At 40.9% G+C, this 20,825-nt stretch overlaps 1 protein-coding gene and 1 long non-coding RNA gene across 17 annotated transcripts in view; one reads left to right on the top strand and one right to left on the bottom strand.

The window, feature by feature from the left end:
- Window positions 1-20,825, bottom strand: part of FOXP1 (forkhead box P1) — a 375,747-nt gene that overhangs the window by 7,575 nt on the left and 347,347 nt on the right. For 11 of the 16 annotated variants that reach the window (XM_072785383.1, XM_072785389.1, XM_072785384.1 and 8 more), the window contains 6 exons: window positions 13,737-13,938; window positions 13,552-13,631; window positions 12,852-12,953; window positions 9,165-9,286; window positions 7,388-7,457; window positions 2,904-3,070 (listed from right to left, as the gene is read on the bottom strand). In XM_072785383.1, coding sequence (XP_072641484.1) covers window positions 2,904-3,070; window positions 7,388-7,457; window positions 9,165-9,286; window positions 12,852-12,953; window positions 13,552-13,631; window positions 13,737-13,938 — 743 coding nt within the window. Of the gene's footprint in view, window positions 1-2,903; window positions 3,071-7,387; window positions 7,458-8,616; window positions 8,787-9,164; window positions 9,287-12,851; window positions 12,954-13,551; window positions 13,632-13,736; window positions 13,939-20,825 lie in introns of all 16 variants that reach the window. The other 5 variants (XM_072785390.1, XM_072785397.1, XM_072785387.1 and 2 more) reach the window with 2 other exon arrangements.
- On the top strand, window positions 181-5,172 carry LOC140609992 (uncharacterized). Its single transcript, XR_012011783.1, has 3 exons — window positions 181-455; window positions 2,531-2,593; window positions 4,617-5,172. It is a non-coding gene; the product is annotated as an uncharacterized lncRNA (long non-coding RNA).

The raw sequence follows: 20,825 nt of genomic DNA, 5'->3' as shown, positions 1-20,825 counted from the left end.
GGATGGAGAAGAAATCAAACATTCTCAATTAAGTTCTCGCTTTATAATTTTCCACTCTGACAAATGTTTTGCTTGGCACAAACCAAACCAAACCAGATACAATGTTCATGTTAGGGAATATTTTGTTTGCCCTTGAAAGTTGCGGCTAAACTTGAGTAAGATTATTTACCAACCCCAAGACACAGGTTAGGGCTCTATCACCCACGCTGGCTCACCCCAGTGCCTAATGCGGAGTGGGTTCCCAACCAATGCTAACTGACGAGATCTGTGTGACAACCTGACAACACAACTGAGTTAGACATTAAGGCTCCTTAAAACTCCAGAGAAATGAAATCCAGCTTCACAACATTTCTTGATACCAGCAGATCCCCCTGAGTGTGGCAAATGCAGTCACACAGGCATGCGGTGCTTCAGAGAATAAAAGAGAATGGATTTCCAAGCAAGATACATTGCAGGTAAGATGCAAACTACTTAAGATACGAGGTTTCACATACATTCATGTGTCTCCTAGAAATGGGAACCGCACCATGCACCATCTTGCACATCACCCCCTGCCCCACCTCCCCACCCCAACTCCTCCTTCCCAAATCGTTCCCGATGAACAACTGTGCAAAACCACACATTTCCCTCCTCATATCTGAGTAATTCCTTTGTTTAGCCACTCTTGGGAACACGAGAGTTTTTAACTAAAGCTGACTGGTGTTTAGAGGCATTGTGTTCTGAGGGTGTGTGCACAGCATGGAGTACTGTGCTTTGTAGCTCTGTTAGCTCCTATCAGGATAAAAGTATAATGCCCCAAAGCCATAATTATGTGACTACTGTCTAGCGTTTCAGAGAGAAACAAAATGTTGTAGTGTTGGAGCCGCACAGAAAGGGTACGAGTGAGGGGCTCAGTTTCAACACTAGATGATAGTAGCTGGGCCGCCAGACTAACAAGGTCCTGTGAGCCGTGCCATAAAGTTTACGGCTTGATTTATTCCGATTAGACTAGAACAGTTAAGAAACAATTTGCATCATAGCAGGGTAATGCATATTGCACAAGAAGGAAAACTGTGTCATTACGGAATTCGCTTAATGGAAATACGGGGTCAAAAAGAGTCACAGTCTGTGACACTGAGAGCCGGCATAGGGACTGTGCTGTTGACATAATTATATTTAACAAACAGTGTGAAGCGGGGAGATGTGAACAACAGTGTGCGTTCTGACATCTTTACGTAGGGTTCCCTTAACAAAACAAAACACAACCGAAACCTTCATTTCGTTCAGAATTATGCTGCCTGTGAAACGTGGTTTCTGGTAACACTGGGGTTAATTCAGAGTTGTTGAACAAATTAACTTTGTGGCAGCTTTATCTTGAACAGCAAAATTCGCAGCGTTCTAAACTGTTGCCTGAGGTTTTTATCCAAATATCTTTCTCTTTTCAGTAATCCTTTGCCCTAAATAGTAAGAACAGACATCAAGTGACCCTTGGAGTTCATATAGATGATGAGAAATAGTCTCTCTTCCACTCAGTAACTTCAGAAATATTTGTTTTAATGAGCATTTCTTCAAGTAGCTTATATACCAATTTATATTTGCTCTGAACTTCCTTAATATCTGAGTAAACACTCCTGTCATGACAATGATTTAAAAATGAACACGAGTGTGACTATAGTAAAGTCAGAAACACCAGGCTGCTTTAGAAAAGATAATATACGGCAGTGTCAGTGTGAAAGATAAACACATTCTTAAAATGTTGTGTAGTAAATGCTACGAGATTGTTCACATAAATTAAAAACAATTATTTCCTTCTTTAAGGATCCTTTTCAAAGCACTTTGGGTATGGAATTCAAACGCTAAATAATCAAATTTCAGATTTTCATGTACCCACCAATTACCCTGGCAGACAGCATTTTTCTTTTTCCTTGTCATTTGATGCCAATGTATTCTGGTCTTCATTGCTATGGGTCATATTTTCCATTCTTATCACTCAAATTATCTTCAAATAGGATGTTGGTCAAGTAATTCAGAAGGAGGGTACAGACCAGTGGCCTATTCTAGGGGGCACCAGTATTTCAAACACTGGACTAGTGTGTTCCTTTAAAGTGGGCAATGGTGGAGGAGAGACTGTCATCCTATAGTATCTCCTGCAAATCTAATCATTTGGGACAATGTGGCTTCTTTTCTCTTCTAAACATTCCCTGGCAGAGAGGGAGTTGTCCCAGTCCTGGCTCTTCCCTGCCACCCCCCGATCCCCACCCCAAAGGCATCAGGGCCTCTCCCTTGGTTGGCCTGGTCCTTGTGCCATTCACATTCAGCAGGAACACCCATCGCCCATCACTTCATTCAGTTATATGGTGCTCATTATACTGCCGTCTGCTGCTATAATGCTCCTATTAATTTTCCTTTTGATATTTTAAGAGCAATCTATAAATCATGCCGCCTTTCATTTGTGCCATCATTAACGCTTGGCCATAACGCTTCAGCCTTGTGTTTGCGGTTCAGCCTATCACCCGACCAAGTAAACAAGCATTCTTTCTCCCCCTGCTAGGTTTGGTGTGCCCACCAAGTTGAGCAAACTGACAGAGACGCATACCGATTTTAGGAGGAAAAGGTAATGTGGCTTAAATAATGGCCCGAGATGCCAAGCAGAGGGGAAAAAAAGCAAATGAGTCACCCATTTTATTGCTGTGTGCACTTGTAGGGCTGCATGGAGCTGAGTGCTTTTATGGGAAAGTTAGTAAATGGTCCTTTTATGTGCTAACCGAGCTAACCCTTTCCAGAAGCACAAACTTTCACCAAGACACTAGGAAAGCAGAGATTATAGAAAAGGTATCAAGAGCAGCCAGGGAAGGGCTTGTGTGCACATCAAACCAAGAGACGGGGGCCGGAACGCGGAGACCTGCTGGGAGTACAGTACTCACACGGCTTGCATAGGGGATCTGCCCGGACTGCTGTCACTCTCATTGCTGTTGGTATGTTCCATTGCCCCGTTCAGCTCTTCCCGTATTGCGCTGGCTAAGTTGCCCAGAGTGGGATTTCCCATGGAAGCGGTAGTGTATAGAGGTATACTATTCTCAGCCATCGAAGCCTGTTAGCAACCAAGAGAAAATATATGAGGACACAGAGTAAGTAGAGACAGGGACAGCCGTTAATTATGGGTGTAGTCAATGATCTTCCGTTTAGGTTCATAGTAGGGCCAGCAAATAACAAGTTTCTAATAGGCAGAGAAGGGTTTTGCTTTAAAAAGGAAGCCTTGTGACACATGTCCCACGCTTGGTTTCCAAGAGCTAGCTGGGACCAAAGTGCTCGTGGGGAGGGAGGACTCAATTTAGCTCCGCTGGGGTAGAGTCATATGGTTTAGACAGGGCTATCTAAAATGAGCTGTCTGATGCCTTCTTTCGGGAGGAACTGAATATTTCCAGATCACAGGGAAATATAATGGAATTTTCATTTCTTTATCCACTTTGACGACTTCAGTATTGGATATTAAAGATTTGATCCAATTATTCTGGCCTCACAGCTCAAACTTATGAGAACTTCCATAAACATTTACCTCTTAGATCCTATAGAAAAGGAAGAGATTATAGAATTGGAGTCCATTTTTATCTCCTGCCATCGTTTCTGTTTTAATGATTTTTGAATCTGTTTAAGTGTAGTTTGTGTGGTGTTACCTACCCCACAGTTATCTCAATCTTTCAGGCTCAGACTGGTCACCTGGAATTTTAGGACTGAAGGAGAATATTATCTGTCACTCTATATGAGTGTCAGCCAAAAAGTGTTGAAATGGAGAAAATAAGAAATCCTGAAGTCTGTGGTGGGATACTGTTCACTTCCTATCCTCCGGTGTTTGAATAAAATGACCACCCAGTCTCAAATGCCAATAGTAGTTAAATACAACCCCAGGCTAAAGTATCCATTGGGGTAGTGATTATGACCCAGTAACTTTTGATTTTATTAAAGAGGGCAGATTTTCAAATACTGGCAGTGTAATTAGACGGAGATTTATCAAAACTGTCCTCTTACAGACTACAGTATACCGGGTTTTCCATCCTAATGAAGAGAAAGTGCAATCACAAGACAATTGGCCAGTCATACAAGAGTCCAAAGTATTCTAGAAATCCTGGCTCTAGAGAGAGAGTGCACGCCAAAAAATGCAGACGGAACGGGTGGCAAAGCTGGGCTGCAGGGAATGTGCCTATTATGACAACTGCAGCCTTGCTCACTGTACAAACTCCAAAGCCAGGAATGCCTTCTTAGATACAAGCCCCCGTGATGGGTCTTCACTTAACACGGTAATGGCGAATGGACGATTTCAAAGCCAGGCTCTCTGAGAGCCTACAGATTTCCCTTCCCTCCACTTCTGGATTTACATAACTGCCTGCTTTTAAAAAGTGGAAAAAAATTCCTGTTTTTATTTCCAAATGTGGTGAACTCATTTTGATGAACAGCAAATCTGAACATTCCTCGCTCTCCTACAGTTTGTTAAATAATTTGCATCAAGTACTTTTTTTCAACAGATCTCTTGTAATTGCAATAAAGCATTTTTTTCTTTTTTTGGCAGAGCAAAAAGCAAGAACGGTTGCCAGATTATTTTTTTTTAATTTTTCAATTTTTTTTTTTCCCCCAAACTGCAGCTGGACAAGCATCTTAACTGCCTTCATTTGAGACAACTTACTGGTCATGCTTCTCCCAGTCATGGAAGTTCTACTCCCACATTCACATTTCACTATGACACAGAATGTGGCCAAAGTGAGGCCATCTCTACGGTCAAAAATGGAGAGGGAAAGACTAAACTGAAATGTTTGTAAGAATGTTCTTTGGGATAAGCTGGTCACTTTACGGACAGAGCAACCTTCTTAAGATAGGCGAAGGTTGTTGAAACATGGGTTAAGGCCCAAGAGCGACGGTGGTGAAAGGCATCCAAAAAGGCAAGCACTTCTACCGATCCCTCACTTGGGAGACAGACAAGAAAGATATAGGTGAAGAAAACCAGCCTGGTCTCTTTAAGAAAATGACTAAGTGGGAGGACAGAGGGCACAGAGGCTCTTGTACCTTCTTTGTTGAGTAAGTGATCAAAGCAACCCACCCAAGGTTAGAAACATTCTCACCAACTGCTTATGCTTTCCTAGTTGATGTGCTGAAACTGCTCCTATGTAGAGGATTTTAATACTGGACTTAATGATATCAATAAATGGTCCTGTGTATAGTACGTGGTTTCCTATCAGACTGGCACCTCTGCCCCTGCCCGCCAAAAAAATTAAGGTGCTCCAGTAATGGTGCAGAAGTCCATAAGTACCGCTGCTCCTGGAACATGAACCATACTAAGATCCTTGGGGGAAAGGCAGGCTATAAATAAGAAGCTTTACGGTTACCCTTAGTTACTTCACTTTTTCAGAGCATAATGCAATCTGTCTCACGTCCAATGTTTTATTTCTGTAGTGGATTCTGCTGTCCTATTTTATATATTGTATATCATGCATTATGTTGCTCTAGTAATCTTTTTAAGATGTTGTTCCACTATTATTTTTACTTGTCTTGAAAAATGGAAATGGGCAATAATGGGACGGAAAGCCTGCTGGTAGAGCCCTGATTTAATTTGCACAGCAGAAAGTTGTTACAGGAGACGGTCTACTGCCCGTGGATCCAAACTCCTCGACAAGACGAAAAAGATCCGTTCTTCGAATCATGAATTTCTATCCATTTATTCACCTCACCTCATTATGCACATAAAGTGTTCTTGGAAAACTACAGGATCGTTTTGGGCTACCCCTGGAAATGAGAAAGGGTAGGGAGGATGCCAAAAACAAATGTTTTCGAGATGAAACACGAACGGTTCCTGTCATGATAAGGCATACTAATTTAAATTAGTCACATAGTTAAGAGAATCCAGAGGATCGCTGCTTTTCTTCTTTCCTTTCCGCCTCGTGAATGTAAAATGTGCTTGTAATCTTAATACTCTTCTAGATAGAGCAGCCTTTAAATTCACACTTCACAAGACTCCAGGGAAAATAAGTTACTAATGAATGGTATTTACAGTGGCGGCATCTAAGCGTGCTCTCATTTGCTTTTCTAAAGTTACTGTGTAAACTACAAGTAATTAACAGAAACTCAGAAAGTAGTTCCTCCTAATAAAGTTGGTTCAGGCTAAAAATAAATAAATATAATTACTGCACAGCTAGGTTCAGTGAATTTGCCTCTGCACGGAAACATCCTCTTTTGTTGGGAGCCGTGAGGCTGTGCTGAGTGATCTGGGAAACTGATTACGTAGGATGCACGTTAGTGCTCAATAAATATTTGTTCTAGGAGTAGTGAGAACCAGGGGCCTATCCTGATCTCTTCACCCACTCTATTCCCATAACATCAAGAATCTCAACCATTTCTCGTTCTCTTCCCTTACCCTGTAAGGAGCCTTTCTAGGACTCTCTTGTTTCTCTGTAAATGTATCTGTTTGTGTGTTAGGGCCCTGTGGAGGGCACAAGGCTGTGTAATAGCTAAGTATGCATCCATTTTGGGGGGATAAAGCCCTCAGCAAGAACTCATGCTGTTAAGCTCTGTGATGGCCTCGGATTATGTATGTCTCATCTACCTACAGATTATGTCTTTTTCAAGGTAGCAAGAGTCCCCTGGTCTGTCTTCTAGAACAACCTATGTAGGGTCAAACTCAAACTGGACCACTGAAAAATGTGATCAAGAAAAGGCTCTCGGCTGCCTTGGTGACTTGCATCTGGGTGGTATTGTCTTCATCCCCTGGTGATGCTGATTATGTAACGAGTGCTGGGTTTGTAGGGAGGAAACAAACATTCTGTGTGATTATGTCATCTTGAGCAATGTGCTGGAAACCTAAAGAGTGTTCTTAAACACCTCTCTGGTTTAAACAAAAACAGTTTACTTTTAACTAAGCGAACCAAACCTGGAGCTCTTCCCCCCCCCCCACCTCAACACCCCCCCCCACCCCCCCTCAATGGACTGAAGATGCTAAAGCCGACTTCAGAAGAAGAAATAAAAAGCTCTGCTTTCTCTTTAAACCCGTGAACAATGGAAGGTCATGTGATACAGTGGCCTATCATCCAGCACATTAATAGCTGTGCTAGAGTAATTACACTTGTGGTATTTTTGCCTCAAGTGAAATTCTGAAATAAGAGGATGGAAATTATGATACTGCTGATAAATATTAATAAGTGAACTTTTAATTTTTTTGCCACAATATTCAAAATGCTAAGCATCCCGCTAATGCTGAAGCAGCCTGATGTGTTTGCCTCCAGGGAGTACGATGCTTTGTGCACTTAAGAAAAAAGTTTAACGGAATTAAAATTTAATATCTAATTAGAGCGAGGCTAATATATTTTGCAATGAGTGGGGGAGACATGTGCCTCTGCTGCATATTCGGGACAACCATTAATCTTACCTGTAAAGCTGCGTTGAGGGGTGTGCAGTAGGCGTGGCTGCTCTGCATGTTTTTAATAAGGGAAGGGTTACTGCGTAAGAAAAAAGATAAAAACTCAAAGTTAAACCCAATCATCCCCTGAGTTCCTAGCTAAGTTTTATCTTAAGCTTGCGGGTATCCCTTCCAAATCAGAGATTTCCCCCATTAACAAAACCAAAGAAAAGTTAGGTTTGCTCCCCACCCCCTGGCTTTATGGGGCTATACCTTTGGGCGGGACTTTGCTCTTCAAGGCAACTGGGTGTAAAATTCTAGCTTCAGTTAGACCAGCCCTGGGGACTCCTCCCTCCACTGATACAATTTTTTTTTTTCCCCACAAAATCTTGATCTCTCTGCAAATTTTTTATAGCTGCCATGAGTCCAACAGGAAGGCAGAAGCTTGGGTGGGGGTGTGGGCACTGGGTTGGGAGAAGTCAGTCAGTGGTGCTGGCATCCGGGGCTCCTGGGAGTTAGAAGGAGACTCATCTCCATGATCTTAACTCCAGAATGACCGTCGGAGCAAAGGTAGGACGGCTCTTAAAGATCTCCCCTCTGTGGCACATGTATTGCCAAAGAAGATGGGGAGAAGGGTGTGGCAGGGAAGGGTTGTTCCTAAGTAAGGCAGGAGGTTGGGTTGAAATCTTTCTGGCACAGCCAAACCTGGGAGGGTGTAAGAATACTAGATGCTGCGTCCATTAAGTGATCAAAGGCGGACAAGATACTGTTTGAAAAGAATCTCTGGGAAGGAGAGGCTTCCAGTAGGAAGTCACCCAGACTGATCACTGGACTTTAAGGGAAGTGTATGTGCTATCACTGATTTCTCCGTAATCATTCATTTCACTTCACTTATAGGACTGTCACTGAATGGGCAAATGACAAGAAACTGACCCCGTGAAAATACACGTTTTAACTCTCGAGTACTTGGAGGAATTAACTTTCACGCCAAGGTATGTACTCTTAAAGGGTCCCCGTAAGCTGCTGGATCGAGATACAACCAATATGTGCATCAAAGACGTCAAAAAAGCATTATTCAAGGCACTGGTGTTCCAAAGAGAAACAAGAGAAATACATGTACGAATCACACAATTTAGTTCCATTGCAGAAAGCCGTGGCACTGCTACTGGGTGAAATGCAAAACTACATGGGATGAGTCAACCATGCAAAGCCAAAGCAACAGCAGAAAAAACAAAACAAAAGCAAGTAAAGGCTCTTACTGTGTGACAAGCTCGTCAAAGTTTTCACCGGGGCAGTATTTGCGAGGACGGCCTCGTTGAATATGGCGGCCACGTTTAAACTCTTCATCATCAACTGTCCAAAAGGACCCAAACTCATCCTCTACTCTGATAAAGCACTTATGCAGTGAGAGGTTGGTGCGAATGGCACCCTGGGATAGGAGCAGCAGCAAAGGAGATGGAGTGGCAACAAAAGGAGACGGGGTTGGGGGGGGCAGAACAGACATCCAATACAGGGAACAGGAAAAAGAAAATAAAATGCAATAAGCATAAGCAAAATGGTTTGTGAGGGTTAATATGCATTGCCACCTAAAGCTACTAGCGTGGGATGCAACAAAGACCGGCAAGCAGGGCAGGGGGACTGGTGGGGATACAAAACAGGAGGGATGAAATGCTTTTTTGCTTCCCTTAACTGAGACAACGTGACACCGGTTCGTTGGTCTAACACCGTCTAGCAGCCAAAAGCCTCTACTTGACGCTTGTTAGCACAATCCGAGCTGGGCTAAGAAGTTCAAACATGGTGGACGTACCCACTGATCTTTTGTGGCCTTCGTTTTTGGAATTCTACTTCATCCACTGTCCATACTGCCCCTTTAACGTTTTCTACTCGCACAAAACACTTGTGAAGACTAAGATTATGACGCACTGCATTCTGCAGCAAGTATAAAAGAGAGAACATTTACATTTTCTATAAGGAAAGACTCCAAAAACAGCAGTACATTCAGCCTCACAGTCCACATTTGTAAAACCATCCCCAAGAGCTGTAGCTGCACCACCCCCGTGGAGGACCTTCTTGTGGTCAAGGATGCCTCTTCCAAACATAAAAATAAAAAACCCCGAAATTATCGATGAATTTAAACTCTGGCATTGACGTCTAGTCTCTGGTAGGAGCCAACCAGAAGAAATAGTTAAGATGCATAGAAGCCCCAAAATAGGGTTCACAGTAAAAATCTGAAAATGTTGTTAATATGACTTCAAAATAAACATGGAAAGCATAAAACCGTCCCCTGTAAGCCCACTTATCTCCCATAAAAAAGGGTATTTAAAAAAAAAATCATGCAAGATGATAATATTGTTAACTACATTTTGCTCTTGTTCTTTTTTTTGTTCTTCAAAGTTTTGGCTTTAATACCTTCTATGGATTTTGTCAGATTTATCTAAATTGGATTTTACCATTGAGAGCATCACCTCCTACAGCTGGCAGCATGAGGGAGTGAAAGGATCCCCAGGGCATCAGTATCCATCATCAAGCTATGTCTTACCTTCCCGAATAGATACAAACCTTGGCCCTTATGATGGGCAATTGCCTTAATTAACAGAAAATGCCAAAGAAAACACTTGAGTAGAACTCTCAATGGCAAAAAGATGATACTCCTGCAAGCTGATGGTTCCTGAAGACACATATTTCTATTTCTACCCCTACCCTCTCCGTGTTTCTTATGGTTAAATGTCATTTCCAAGAGCATTCTTAAACTGAGCTCCTTGATGGCTAGAGCCCACCAAAAATGAGGATCTCAACTCAAAGGTAAAGGGCTTTTAACATCTCATTTTTCCTCGAGTTTCAGAAGAATCCCCAACCCCCTACTGGGGCCAGAAACAAGCATGGCTTCCATACGTTAGCCTCCTTGGTTGAGCTTACTGATCTAAACTCCAAATTAGACATAAAGACATTACAAAAAGACCTATGCCCTTTACTCAAAACTTTCTTCTTAGAGAGAGTAAGGAGGGTGACCAGTGTGGCCTGAGAAGTGGATGCATAAATCCCACCTCCCATGCCGCAGAGGATCTCCTCCACTCCATTCCAATGATGCTGCCGTTGCTCAAATGTGTGGCACTCCACCCCTTGTGCTACCTGCAGTATTTCCTCTCTCAAGATACTGAGCACTGTTTTGACTTTCAGATAATCACCACTGGTGACACTGAGGCGTTAGACGAGATAGTGATGATTGTTCTTTCACGATATGGAATATTGAGAAGATAATGAGACACATTTTATTACATAGCTAAGTTATCAACTACTCGCAAGGAGAATCCATGGAAGAGATTCTCAGAATTTCTGAGCAACATCAGCATCATTGGGGTAGATTGAAAACATCCAGGTGACCATGAAAGGACATCCCTGATTCAAGTGGCCTGGAGGGCTTGCATAAAAACAAAAGAAAAATCTCTGAAAATGTTTGTCATGTTGTATTTATACTTGGAAGGACAATTTCTTTACATATAGATCGTAGGCTGCTCTCTGAATAAGCATTTTCTTTTTTATGCTGTACCAATGCATAATATAGGGATGTGAAAGGTCTCCTCTTACCTCCCTAGAACAATACTAAGGAGGTTAAAATAAACCCAAACTTTCTTTAAAAAAAAAAAAAAATCCAGACAGATCCTACACATGTATAGACGACATAATGGGGAAAGAAAGCAACATTTCCCCTCAACCTTATCATTGTCTAATATTTTAAAATAATCATCAAAATATTTAGAACTGTATCTAAAAAAACCATGTCTGTTTGAAGGATTGCTATAGATCTGTCTGAAGCATATAGCCATGTAAGTAAAGACAGAAACTCAAACTTAAGTTTTGTTTTCCCAGACTGTACATCTAAGCAAAAGTACTCACAAATCAAAAATTGCCCAAAAACATAAACCCTTCTCAATCATAACTTAAACTGGGCATTTCATCTTTTGTTTAAGATTACAATACAAATAAGGACACGTAGAGAAAATTATATGTATTTATGAGTCATTTGGTACTTGATCTAGGATTGTTTATATTGATGGCACTTTTTCCTGCAGTTTGCAGAAATGAAAAAGTTAAAGCTGTACATCTGAGCTTAAATATCATATTCGCAGCTAGTAATTATTTTTAAATTTGATCATTTGCTATTTATAAAAGGCAATTTGAAAAAAATGTCTGTTTCCTGCTTATAGTTCCTACATTTTGAAAAGCATGCACAGCTAAAGATACTTTGCATTTTATCTCCTGAGGGAGGCTGAGGAAAAGCGGGTAAGGTTCTGAACATAGGTTCCCTTCAGCACCCATGTGTCTTAATGGAAATAAAAAGGATACTTCGAGCCATAATAGATATTCATGCCTGGGTAAGGTTGATAAATTAATTCTATGCTTATATTCATTTTCTTTTAAAATGCTAATTTATCAAGAACGTAACGGAGGAAATGTGTTTTCTACTTTTGTTTTTCTCTTATCTAAAATTTAAGAAGTAGCAAATTTCCTTTGCATCCTATCAAAAATCCCTATCATATTTATAATAATGACATGTAAAAATATCCTAACATATTGGCATTTTACGTGTTGCGGAATTTGGGGATTATAAGAATTGTAGGTAGTAAAACAAAACAAAAATGTCAGATTGGACCCGGCCCTCTTTTATAGCAAGAATATTTAAAGCAAGAAATTAAAAGCGGCAAAATCCAAAAATCTGTGAGGGCTTCATTTAAGAATCTGCGAACCCACTGCTGAACTGGAAATGAGGTATAGTCATGTGACCCTCAAGCCTTGTGGTGGCATCCCATATGGAGCTGAGGGATTTGTTTTGTTTTATAGCAAATGGTGTTACAGTGAAGTTAGATAATTTTCTTTTCCAGAGTATCTATGAATCTCTGACAGACAGTGCAACATAAAAAACCAAAAACAAAAACCCAAAATAAAACCAAAAACTTAATAATATATTGTGCTTTCCTGTGCTAACTCCCAAATACAGGGCTAGTCCTGAGACCACACAACTTCCTTTACTAATTATGGTAAGGAGGTTTTTTTATTTATTTATTTTTTTAATCCAACTAATGAAAGTTATGTCCAGTTTGTCTGATTATTTCTCCAGTTAAAAAAAGTTAGCCATGCATCTCAGCAAATACTGGTGGTGGCTAACAACCGATAAGCATGAGGTCTGTGTAAATAAGAGGATAACTTTCATATTGGGATGACAGTATCATGCGTTCCTTTTCCCTACGTATTTTAACTGGACAGAAATGATTTCACTGGCTGGTCTATCCAAAATCTGATGTCAATGTAATGGGAGTCTTCTATCCCAGCATTTTAACCCCAATAGTACTATTTTCTTAATAAAATACTCCCATAAATTTGACTCCTTGAGTGTATAGAAACAACACACATTGAACTTACAATACCTCCATTTTATCAACAACAAACTCTTAAATGGCAAGACCCAAGCTTTAAACAGGCCTGTGAGAAAGCTTACCTTCCACGTGGCAGCATTGCGTCGAAAGTAAGCAAACATTCGTGTGAACCAGTTATAGATTTCATTTAGTGTTAGCTGCTTTTCTGGAGATTCGAGAATGGCCTATAGAAGCAAAAGTAACAAAAGAAGATAATTTATGACCAAATCAGCAGAATTGTCATTATAGTTTCTTGAAAGTATAAAATAAGCATGATTCAGAGCTAGAGCCCAAGAAAGGTTTCACGAAATGATCTAAGATTAATGGTTGTATTTAACAGTTCAATAGCAAAATTCAAAATGGAATTATCTAATTGTTTTGAGTTTTTATTTCTGTTTCCGTACAGAAATATTAATTTATTAGTCATTCATAAAGCAGAATCAAAGAGAAATGCAAAACATTTCACTAGCTGATTAAAGCTCAGTAATTATTTAGAGCTCAGATTAATTCTAGGGATCAGAGATTACTGTAGCTTGTGATAATTGACTTGCCATCTTTAAACAGGCTCATTTTCACTGTTGTGTGAAATGAATTTCCTAATAATCACATCGTATTGTAATACTTAATCAAAAGCAATTATGTTATATATTGCAGTTTTAAAAAACCTTATAGAAAAGGTTTTAGCATGCTTGCATACTAAACGGTTTTAAATCTACTTCATCAATATATCCATGTACACGTATACCTTTTGATATAATTTCACATACTGTGTTATTTACTTACCTGCCTAATTAAAGATGCATATGTAAATGGTGGTCTAACTTCTGCGTTCTTATAAAATTCTTGGTTCTGCGCAATATCTGCTAAATAAGAATCATTGTCCTATTAATTATCACTTTTTAAAAAGAGGCTGGTCTACAAGAATTGCCTATTACAGTTCTGCATAAGGCAAAAATGGGAGTATCTACCTGAAGAAATGGGCACGTTGTATTTGTCTGAGTACCGCCTGCGGATGGGTCCCACCGTATGCATGCTGGTGGTGGTGATGACGGAGGGGCCTTGGGTGACGGGAGTGATGGGGGCGGTTGGGGTCGTTGGAGTATGAGGTAAGCTCTGTGGAGAAGCCTCAGATGCAGACTTGGAGAGTGTGACACTTGATACCAGATTCAGCTGTGAGGAAAAGAAGAATTCTTAGAAGAGCTTCAGAAAAACAGTGAGTAAGCAGGCATCTGAAATCCAGCAGGAATAATGCAGGGGACACCCGGCTAGTTTTACTTCTGTAAGTAGATGCTTATAATTGACTGAAATAGGAGATGAGTTCTCATGTAAAAACAGTTTACATAGTAGTTAGTTCAAAATCTCTCTGGCCATGTTCTCCTGACCTGTTGGGGACACAGGAGTCTTCCAAAGACAGTGGAAAATGAGTGGAGAATGCAGAAAGGGGTGACCTGGCGCAGTGAAGCTTGACAAGATTTGGATCAAAACATTTCTTGAGTCATGACTTCAAACCCTCCTGGGCTGCCTACTGTGCTTGCCAAACCTCAAGGAAGGTGACAGAGTCCTGGTAGCACCAGTGAATACCAACACTGTAGAAGCCATCAGTTGGGATACATTGCTCCAGACCTGAGCTCTCCAACAGCACTTTGTCAATTGTGCTAGCCAGTACGGAACTGTTTTTACTTTTTATCAGAGTTAAACTTTTGTTTAAATAGCCACATGTAGTCAGTGACTGCCACGCTGGCCAGCACAGGGCTAGGCTACTTAACCCCATAAAGAAACTTCACCAATGGGAGCCAACAGGGATACTCGGCCTATGACTGCTACTAAAATCAGTGGCACTGGGGCACCTGGGTGGCTCAGTTGGTTGAGCATCCAGCCCTGCACTGCGCTCTGTGCTCAGCGTGGAGTCTGCTGGAGTCTCTCTCTGAGCCCTGCCCACCCCCCCCCCCTCTCAAATAAATAAATCTTAAAAAAGAGTCTCTCTCTGAGCCCTGCCCCCCCCCCACTCTCTCTCTCAAATAAATAAATCTTAAAAAAGAGTGGCACTGATCCAATAAGACGTCATGGGGTTATATCAGTTGGCAAAGACTAATCTTTGAAAGCTTAATGTATAATCTTCATTAAACCAAATAGAGGACTGGACTCTATTTTAAAAAATGACATATGAAACACATTGGGAACTGTAAAAATTATTTTTTTCTTCGAGTTTCAAATGCTCAGTAATATAATGGAATTAAGAGAGGAAATGAGTAGTATTTATTTAAAATCATATGAAGGAAAATGAAGGAGTAAGGTTTCCTTCCATTAAACCTTCACCTTGAAGTGCTTCTCTTATTAATACTGAAAAAATGGGCCTGTTCCCCTTACCCTGAATTTGTCCTTCCAGAAATACTAAGTCTGGCTATACTACAGAACTTGGCCATTTACAACATATTATTACAATTTACACAGAATTGGTTATCTCAGATACTTATAGCCGGCCAAGTAAACCTAGGCAAGTAGGTTTATTTGGTAACATGTTCTCAAACCTGATTTTCGATCATTTAACAAAGTAAGTATTTCACTATTGCAGTAGCCCTATGGATAAGGCGTTACTTATGGAAAGTATTCAAAATGGGACTCTTCTGGGATCATAAAGAGGACATTAAAAGTTCCAGTTTGTTGAGAAGATTCAACTCTACTCATACTCTAGTAATGAAAAAGGCCATGAGAATGCCTCTCATATGTTTAGGGTAGTTCCATTAAAAATAATAATAAAATAAAAACAAGGAATTCGAAGAAAAGAAAGATCAAATATTGTTAGGTAAATATTAATGGAGAAAATGTAAACATGGTCCTGCAAAGGGAATGGTGGATTGAAAGCCTGTAGTTGTGCTTTCCTTTTTAACTCCCCTGGTGAAATGCTGACTCAGTTAATGCCAGGCCTTTCCCCCAGCCCCCATGTGGGAGAAAACCAAGTTCCAGAGAGGACCACCCCCCAGCAAACTGGGCCAATGCTGTGAGTTGCTTTATTATTAGTGCTGGAAACCTGACTTATGACACCTATTTGAGGACTAAGTGTTTCCAGTTCAGAGTAGCAGCCACGGAATGGAGAACTGAGAAGCCACTGGGAAGGTTGGGGCTGACCTCCTCTTTGCCTTGGGCCTTAATCACTGACCAAGTGCAGCAACAGTATGTATAAGCATCAGCCTAAGCAACGGGTCAAGGAAATTAGTGCATGAAAGGCTACTGCTCATAAATATACAGCTTTTAAAACTCAGATGCTGCTAGGCCTAAAAATATCCAAACATTCCAGAAAGGCATGGATACCATTTGTATAAACCATACTGTAAGCCACCTGCCACTGTGTGGTTTCACCTCATTCTCATACCAGGATTAATAAGGGACATGTCACTGCTCACGTTTTACAGGTGAGTAAACTGAGGCTCATGATCGATGAGATAACTTGTCTATATTCACAACCAAACACACACTCGTGATCCTAGGCTCTCAGTATAAGCATCTCTTATGCCCAGTTAATGGGAAAAATAATCATTAACCAGTTTCGTTTCTCTATAGGCTCATTTTTGGAAAGGATTCGCTGAATAGCTTTAGTCCCTACTTATGACATTCAAGAAATACTATTGAACAAATATAAGGCACATGAAACCAAAATGACAAAAATAGGGACAGAACATTCGTTCGCTGCCCCTGAAGATCCTACCATCGAATACAGACACCGGTCAAAGGACAGTGTGCGTGACAAACATAAAGCGATTCTGAGGACTAATTCTACTTTTAGGCTTTTCCGTTTAAACACAGTCACCTAAACACCATAACTGTCTTAAACACGTAATGAGAATTATGAATACAACGGCTGCAAGAAACGTGCCGGCTGCTTTCCCATCCTGTGAGGAAGGGGCACCCAGTGCAGTGGACTCGAAAAAAGCCAAAACTCATGTAAACATTCGGCAAGTAACAAATCCATCTGTGGTGCTCACACAGGAGAACAGGCACGTCACGTGGTACTGTGTCATAAAAGGTGAAAAGAATGGGACATCTGTAGCTTTTACCAAAGGTCTTAACACCTGGACTGTGTGTACCGAATGAGCAATAGTGAAAAATAAAATCCCTGCAGGTTAGCACAGCCCGCAAAGAAATACATGGTAGAGTTTTCTGGAGGGTTTTGAACATAGGTAGCAAATGGAAATAAACACGAAGCCAGGAGAGAGCGGAGAGGGGGCTTACCAGGCTTGACAAATGACACCGTGATTCACACCCACTGCTGGGCTGTCTCTAATAAGCCACAGAGGAAGCAGCCAATCTCAGCTAATTACCAGATAAAAATGTATTGTAAGGGTTCTAATTAGGAGACGCGGACGGAGGTGATCTAATGATTAAATGCTGCATTCGAGTGACCCTACCATCAATGTGCAGTGGTGCAAGATGTCACTGGAATATTTTGTAGAAACAGTAATTTTACTTCGAGGAGGGGAGGCAGTAATATTTGTAATGATGGCTGTGAGGTAAACTAATTAAAAGACAGTTCCTACAGGAAGAGGGTGGCTGAGAGCAGCTGTGGCCATTCCACAACCAAGTGCCAAGTCTCAATAGAGGAACGGCAGTCAAGTGGAAAATTTCTGCCTGACCTCTGCCCTTGCTATTAATTTGCAGGAAAACTAATGACACATATACATATTCCCACAAAATTGTTCTAATTGCTAATTTGCCAAAGGAGCCCAGATTCCAAATTAAACATGACTGTAGTCTGTGAGGGAAGGAAGAACAAAAAGCCGTAAACTCCAAACAGAGGGTGCTTCGCCTCTCGGAATCATTTGAAGGCTGAACCAACAAGTTAATGAAATGTCAACCTTGTCAACTGCTATAGAAGTTTGTTAACTTTTAAACTTTTGTTTGATGATCACATGCTTGTCTTGAGGAAAAACCATCTTCAGGGAGGAGGGTCACGAGGGAAAGATAAGATGGAGCATGGGGAAGGGTTCAAAACAGGCTCTGTGTTCAAACCAAACCTGCTCTTCTAATTAAGGTCTCTCTGAAAACAGTGGATTCAAAAAAAAAGAAAAAGAAAAAAAAAAAAAAAAAGAAAGAAAGAAAAAGAAAAAAAAGAAAATTAATTACAGACTTAGAACGGAAGAACAGATCGGGACTGGTGTGGGTTTTGCTGTAATCTTGAAATATTCATCTTAATTGTAAACTATTAAATCTTAATATAATCATCAATTAGAAATGAAAGCATATGTGCTTCGTGTTTCTGATTGTAGTTAAGGTTTTAAAAGATAATTTTTTTTTTTTTTTTTTTTTTTTCCGGGGCATGGAGCAGGAAGGGATCGGACTGGGAGGGTTTCTTTTCCTATTTTTCTTATTGTGTGTATTTTCTATTTAAAAAGAAGTTGCTATGTTTGGAAAAGTTAGTAACTCTGATATTTTCTACATGGCAAGTTTCCGTCATGTGATGATTTCGGCAAAGATAATCGCTTTGAGGGTCTGGCCAGAAGTTACATTCTTCTATCACTTAAGATTGCTGCAGGGTTTTCTTTTGTAAATCTCCGGGTGCCCTTAACCACCGTCTCCCCCATCCCTACCCCAGCTCACTTCCAGAAAGACTGTCCTGGGGACTGTACCCGTCCCAACTGCTAGGACCCTGTCAGCCGCCTCGTATTCTGCTGAGTCCTTTTGTAAAAGATTAATCTTTAGTTTTTAAACAGTAACCTCCTCTCTTCTTTTAAAGATGATGAGTCACTCACATTTTTAAAAAATAAACAAAGCGCTGATGTAAACCCCGGACAGAAACAGACTTGTCGTAAGTATTCCCATAAGAACTCATTTTTATTTTTGTTTGTGCTCTTGCCTCACATGAAAACAGATTCTGAGAACAAAAGACAAACCTGAAACCCAAACACTGGGGCACCTCGCTGCTTAGTAGGGACTTTGAGGCTCACAGAACTCGTTTTTCTGCTCTTGGCTTCACTGCCCTGAGCGGGCTTGAGGCCTGCTTGAACGGCACACGGTTTCTAGACGTGAATTGGGGGCGTTCAGAGGTGGCCGGTCTTTCTGAGGGGTATGGTGGAATGGGGCTGGGGGGTGTGGTGGTGGTGGCTGGGGGGGGGGGGGCTTCATGAGAAACACTACAGAAAAACAGCTTGTGTGTACTGTGCTAGAGAATCGTTTATGACTGCCTATGATTGTTTCTCTAGGCCTCAAGCAAGGCTGCGAGCAGCCCAAAGGATCAGCCATTGCTTTAAGAGTTAAAAGACCCTTTTTATAGAGGGGGGACACTTTGTTTTTATAGCAGCTAAAAACTATTTCGAAACAGTCCTAATTGCTATGGTTGGAGGAAAAGAGAATGCGTAAAAAGGAAAATGTAATACTGCATTTCGCTTCAAATATCCAAGTTCCTGTAAGCGTTTTATAACATTTTCATAAAGAAGGATATACTACCTACGCTATAATTACTTGCCCACCAAATCTGTAGGAATGTGGTTTTTCCAGGATCAGGAGTTGTTTTCTGGTGTGCAGGAATACCCCGAAGCAAGGCGTACCTCTCATGTACTCCGGCATTATAAAATACGCTTTATAGGATTTTCCTGACATTATGATAGGGAAGTCTTCTTAAAAAATCCTTAACAGCTTAATAAAGTCATGACACAGACATGCTTCTTTTCGTTGTTATTGTTTTGTCCTCTGAGTTACGCTTCCCTCCAAGGAAATAGCTCAGCAAATTCTCCATGGAGCAAGCATGGGGACACGAACCCCCAGCAATACACTTTGGTGTTTACTTTGAGAATGTTACCGTGTTTGGAACCAAAGAATATCCATCAGTCTCATGAGGATCATTTACTCCTGTCTGATTTTTTGCTGCTCTTCACACGGAAAAGAGAAGAATCTTTTCAAACTCAAAATATAGTCAATTTGGCCCTTCTCAACATATGTCAAGAAAGGCTTTTCCCATTGTGCATCCCCAACTGCTAAAATATACAGCTGCTCTGGGAAACTTTTACATATCTTTTCCATGCAGGGCCCAGTCTTCACAAAATTAAAAGCTTACAAATAAATTCAAAACCAGAAAGCCTTGTTTATCTGATGCTGGCTGGTCCTTTGCTTCCTCTACACTGGTCCTTGTGACATGCCTTCCTCTCCCCACTGCCTTCCTCAGAGACCCACAGACACACGCACCTCCTCTGAACCCAAGGAAAGACTCACAGATCTGATTCCTGTCCATTTCTTCCTTTTCATCTCCGACACCACTTCTCCCAGAATCCCCACTGTAGATCGGCTGTCCTATTGACACATGGCATGATCATGCAATGAGTGTGTGTCGTTGTTTGTCCCTCAAGACTCCACAAAGACCTTAGTGGCAGGGATGGGGCTCTCTTGTTTTATTGCTCTGTGTTTTTAGCAGCATACTTAATACATACTTGTTGATAAAACAGCTTGACTCGAAACACAGGAATTTTGTTTCCAAAAATAATGTGCTGTGTGAGTTGTCCTGGGTATGACTATGGAAGCAAAGGTTTTCTTCGATATGAAGTGTCTGAAGGCAAGTGGAGGGGGAGATGTGCTACTGAAAGTATCCAAAGAACAGTAAGGCTCCCCCACACACGTCCCAGTGTGGGATGAGCTTACAGCTGTGCCTAAACACTCAGGACCGTCCTGAGATGAGCATATTCTCCATCTACCCAAATGGGAAGATGAGTTCTACAATAGGGTCCAAGGAATGTGTCTATGAGCTGATATAAGGACAATCCAAGGTTTTGGCAGTTTCTCTGATGCAATGAAATAGGGACTGGTTGGATGACTGGATACAACAAATGACACTTACCACCCAAATGGCATTTAGTGAAAAGCAACGTTTACAGCAAAGCATTCTATCACTTAGTGACTAAGAATTTTAAAATAAACATGAAGTTCCTTTTAAACAGAAATGGAAAAAAGAAAAAACCTCATCAACTTACTGGCAAGGATATAACGTGAAAGTCCCCATCTATGGTTAGATTTGAATCCTGGTGGCTGCTTATTTCAAATCAAAGATTCTAGAAGGATATACTATGCATTCTATT

Source organism: Canis lupus, chromosome 19, assembly GCF_048164855.1.
Source record: "Canis lupus baileyi chromosome 19, mCanLup2.hap1, whole genome shotgun sequence".
Classification (NCBI taxonomy): Eukaryota; Metazoa; Chordata; class Mammalia; order Carnivora; family Canidae; genus Canis; species Canis lupus.
This window is presented reverse-complemented; position numbering and strand designations above follow the sequence as displayed.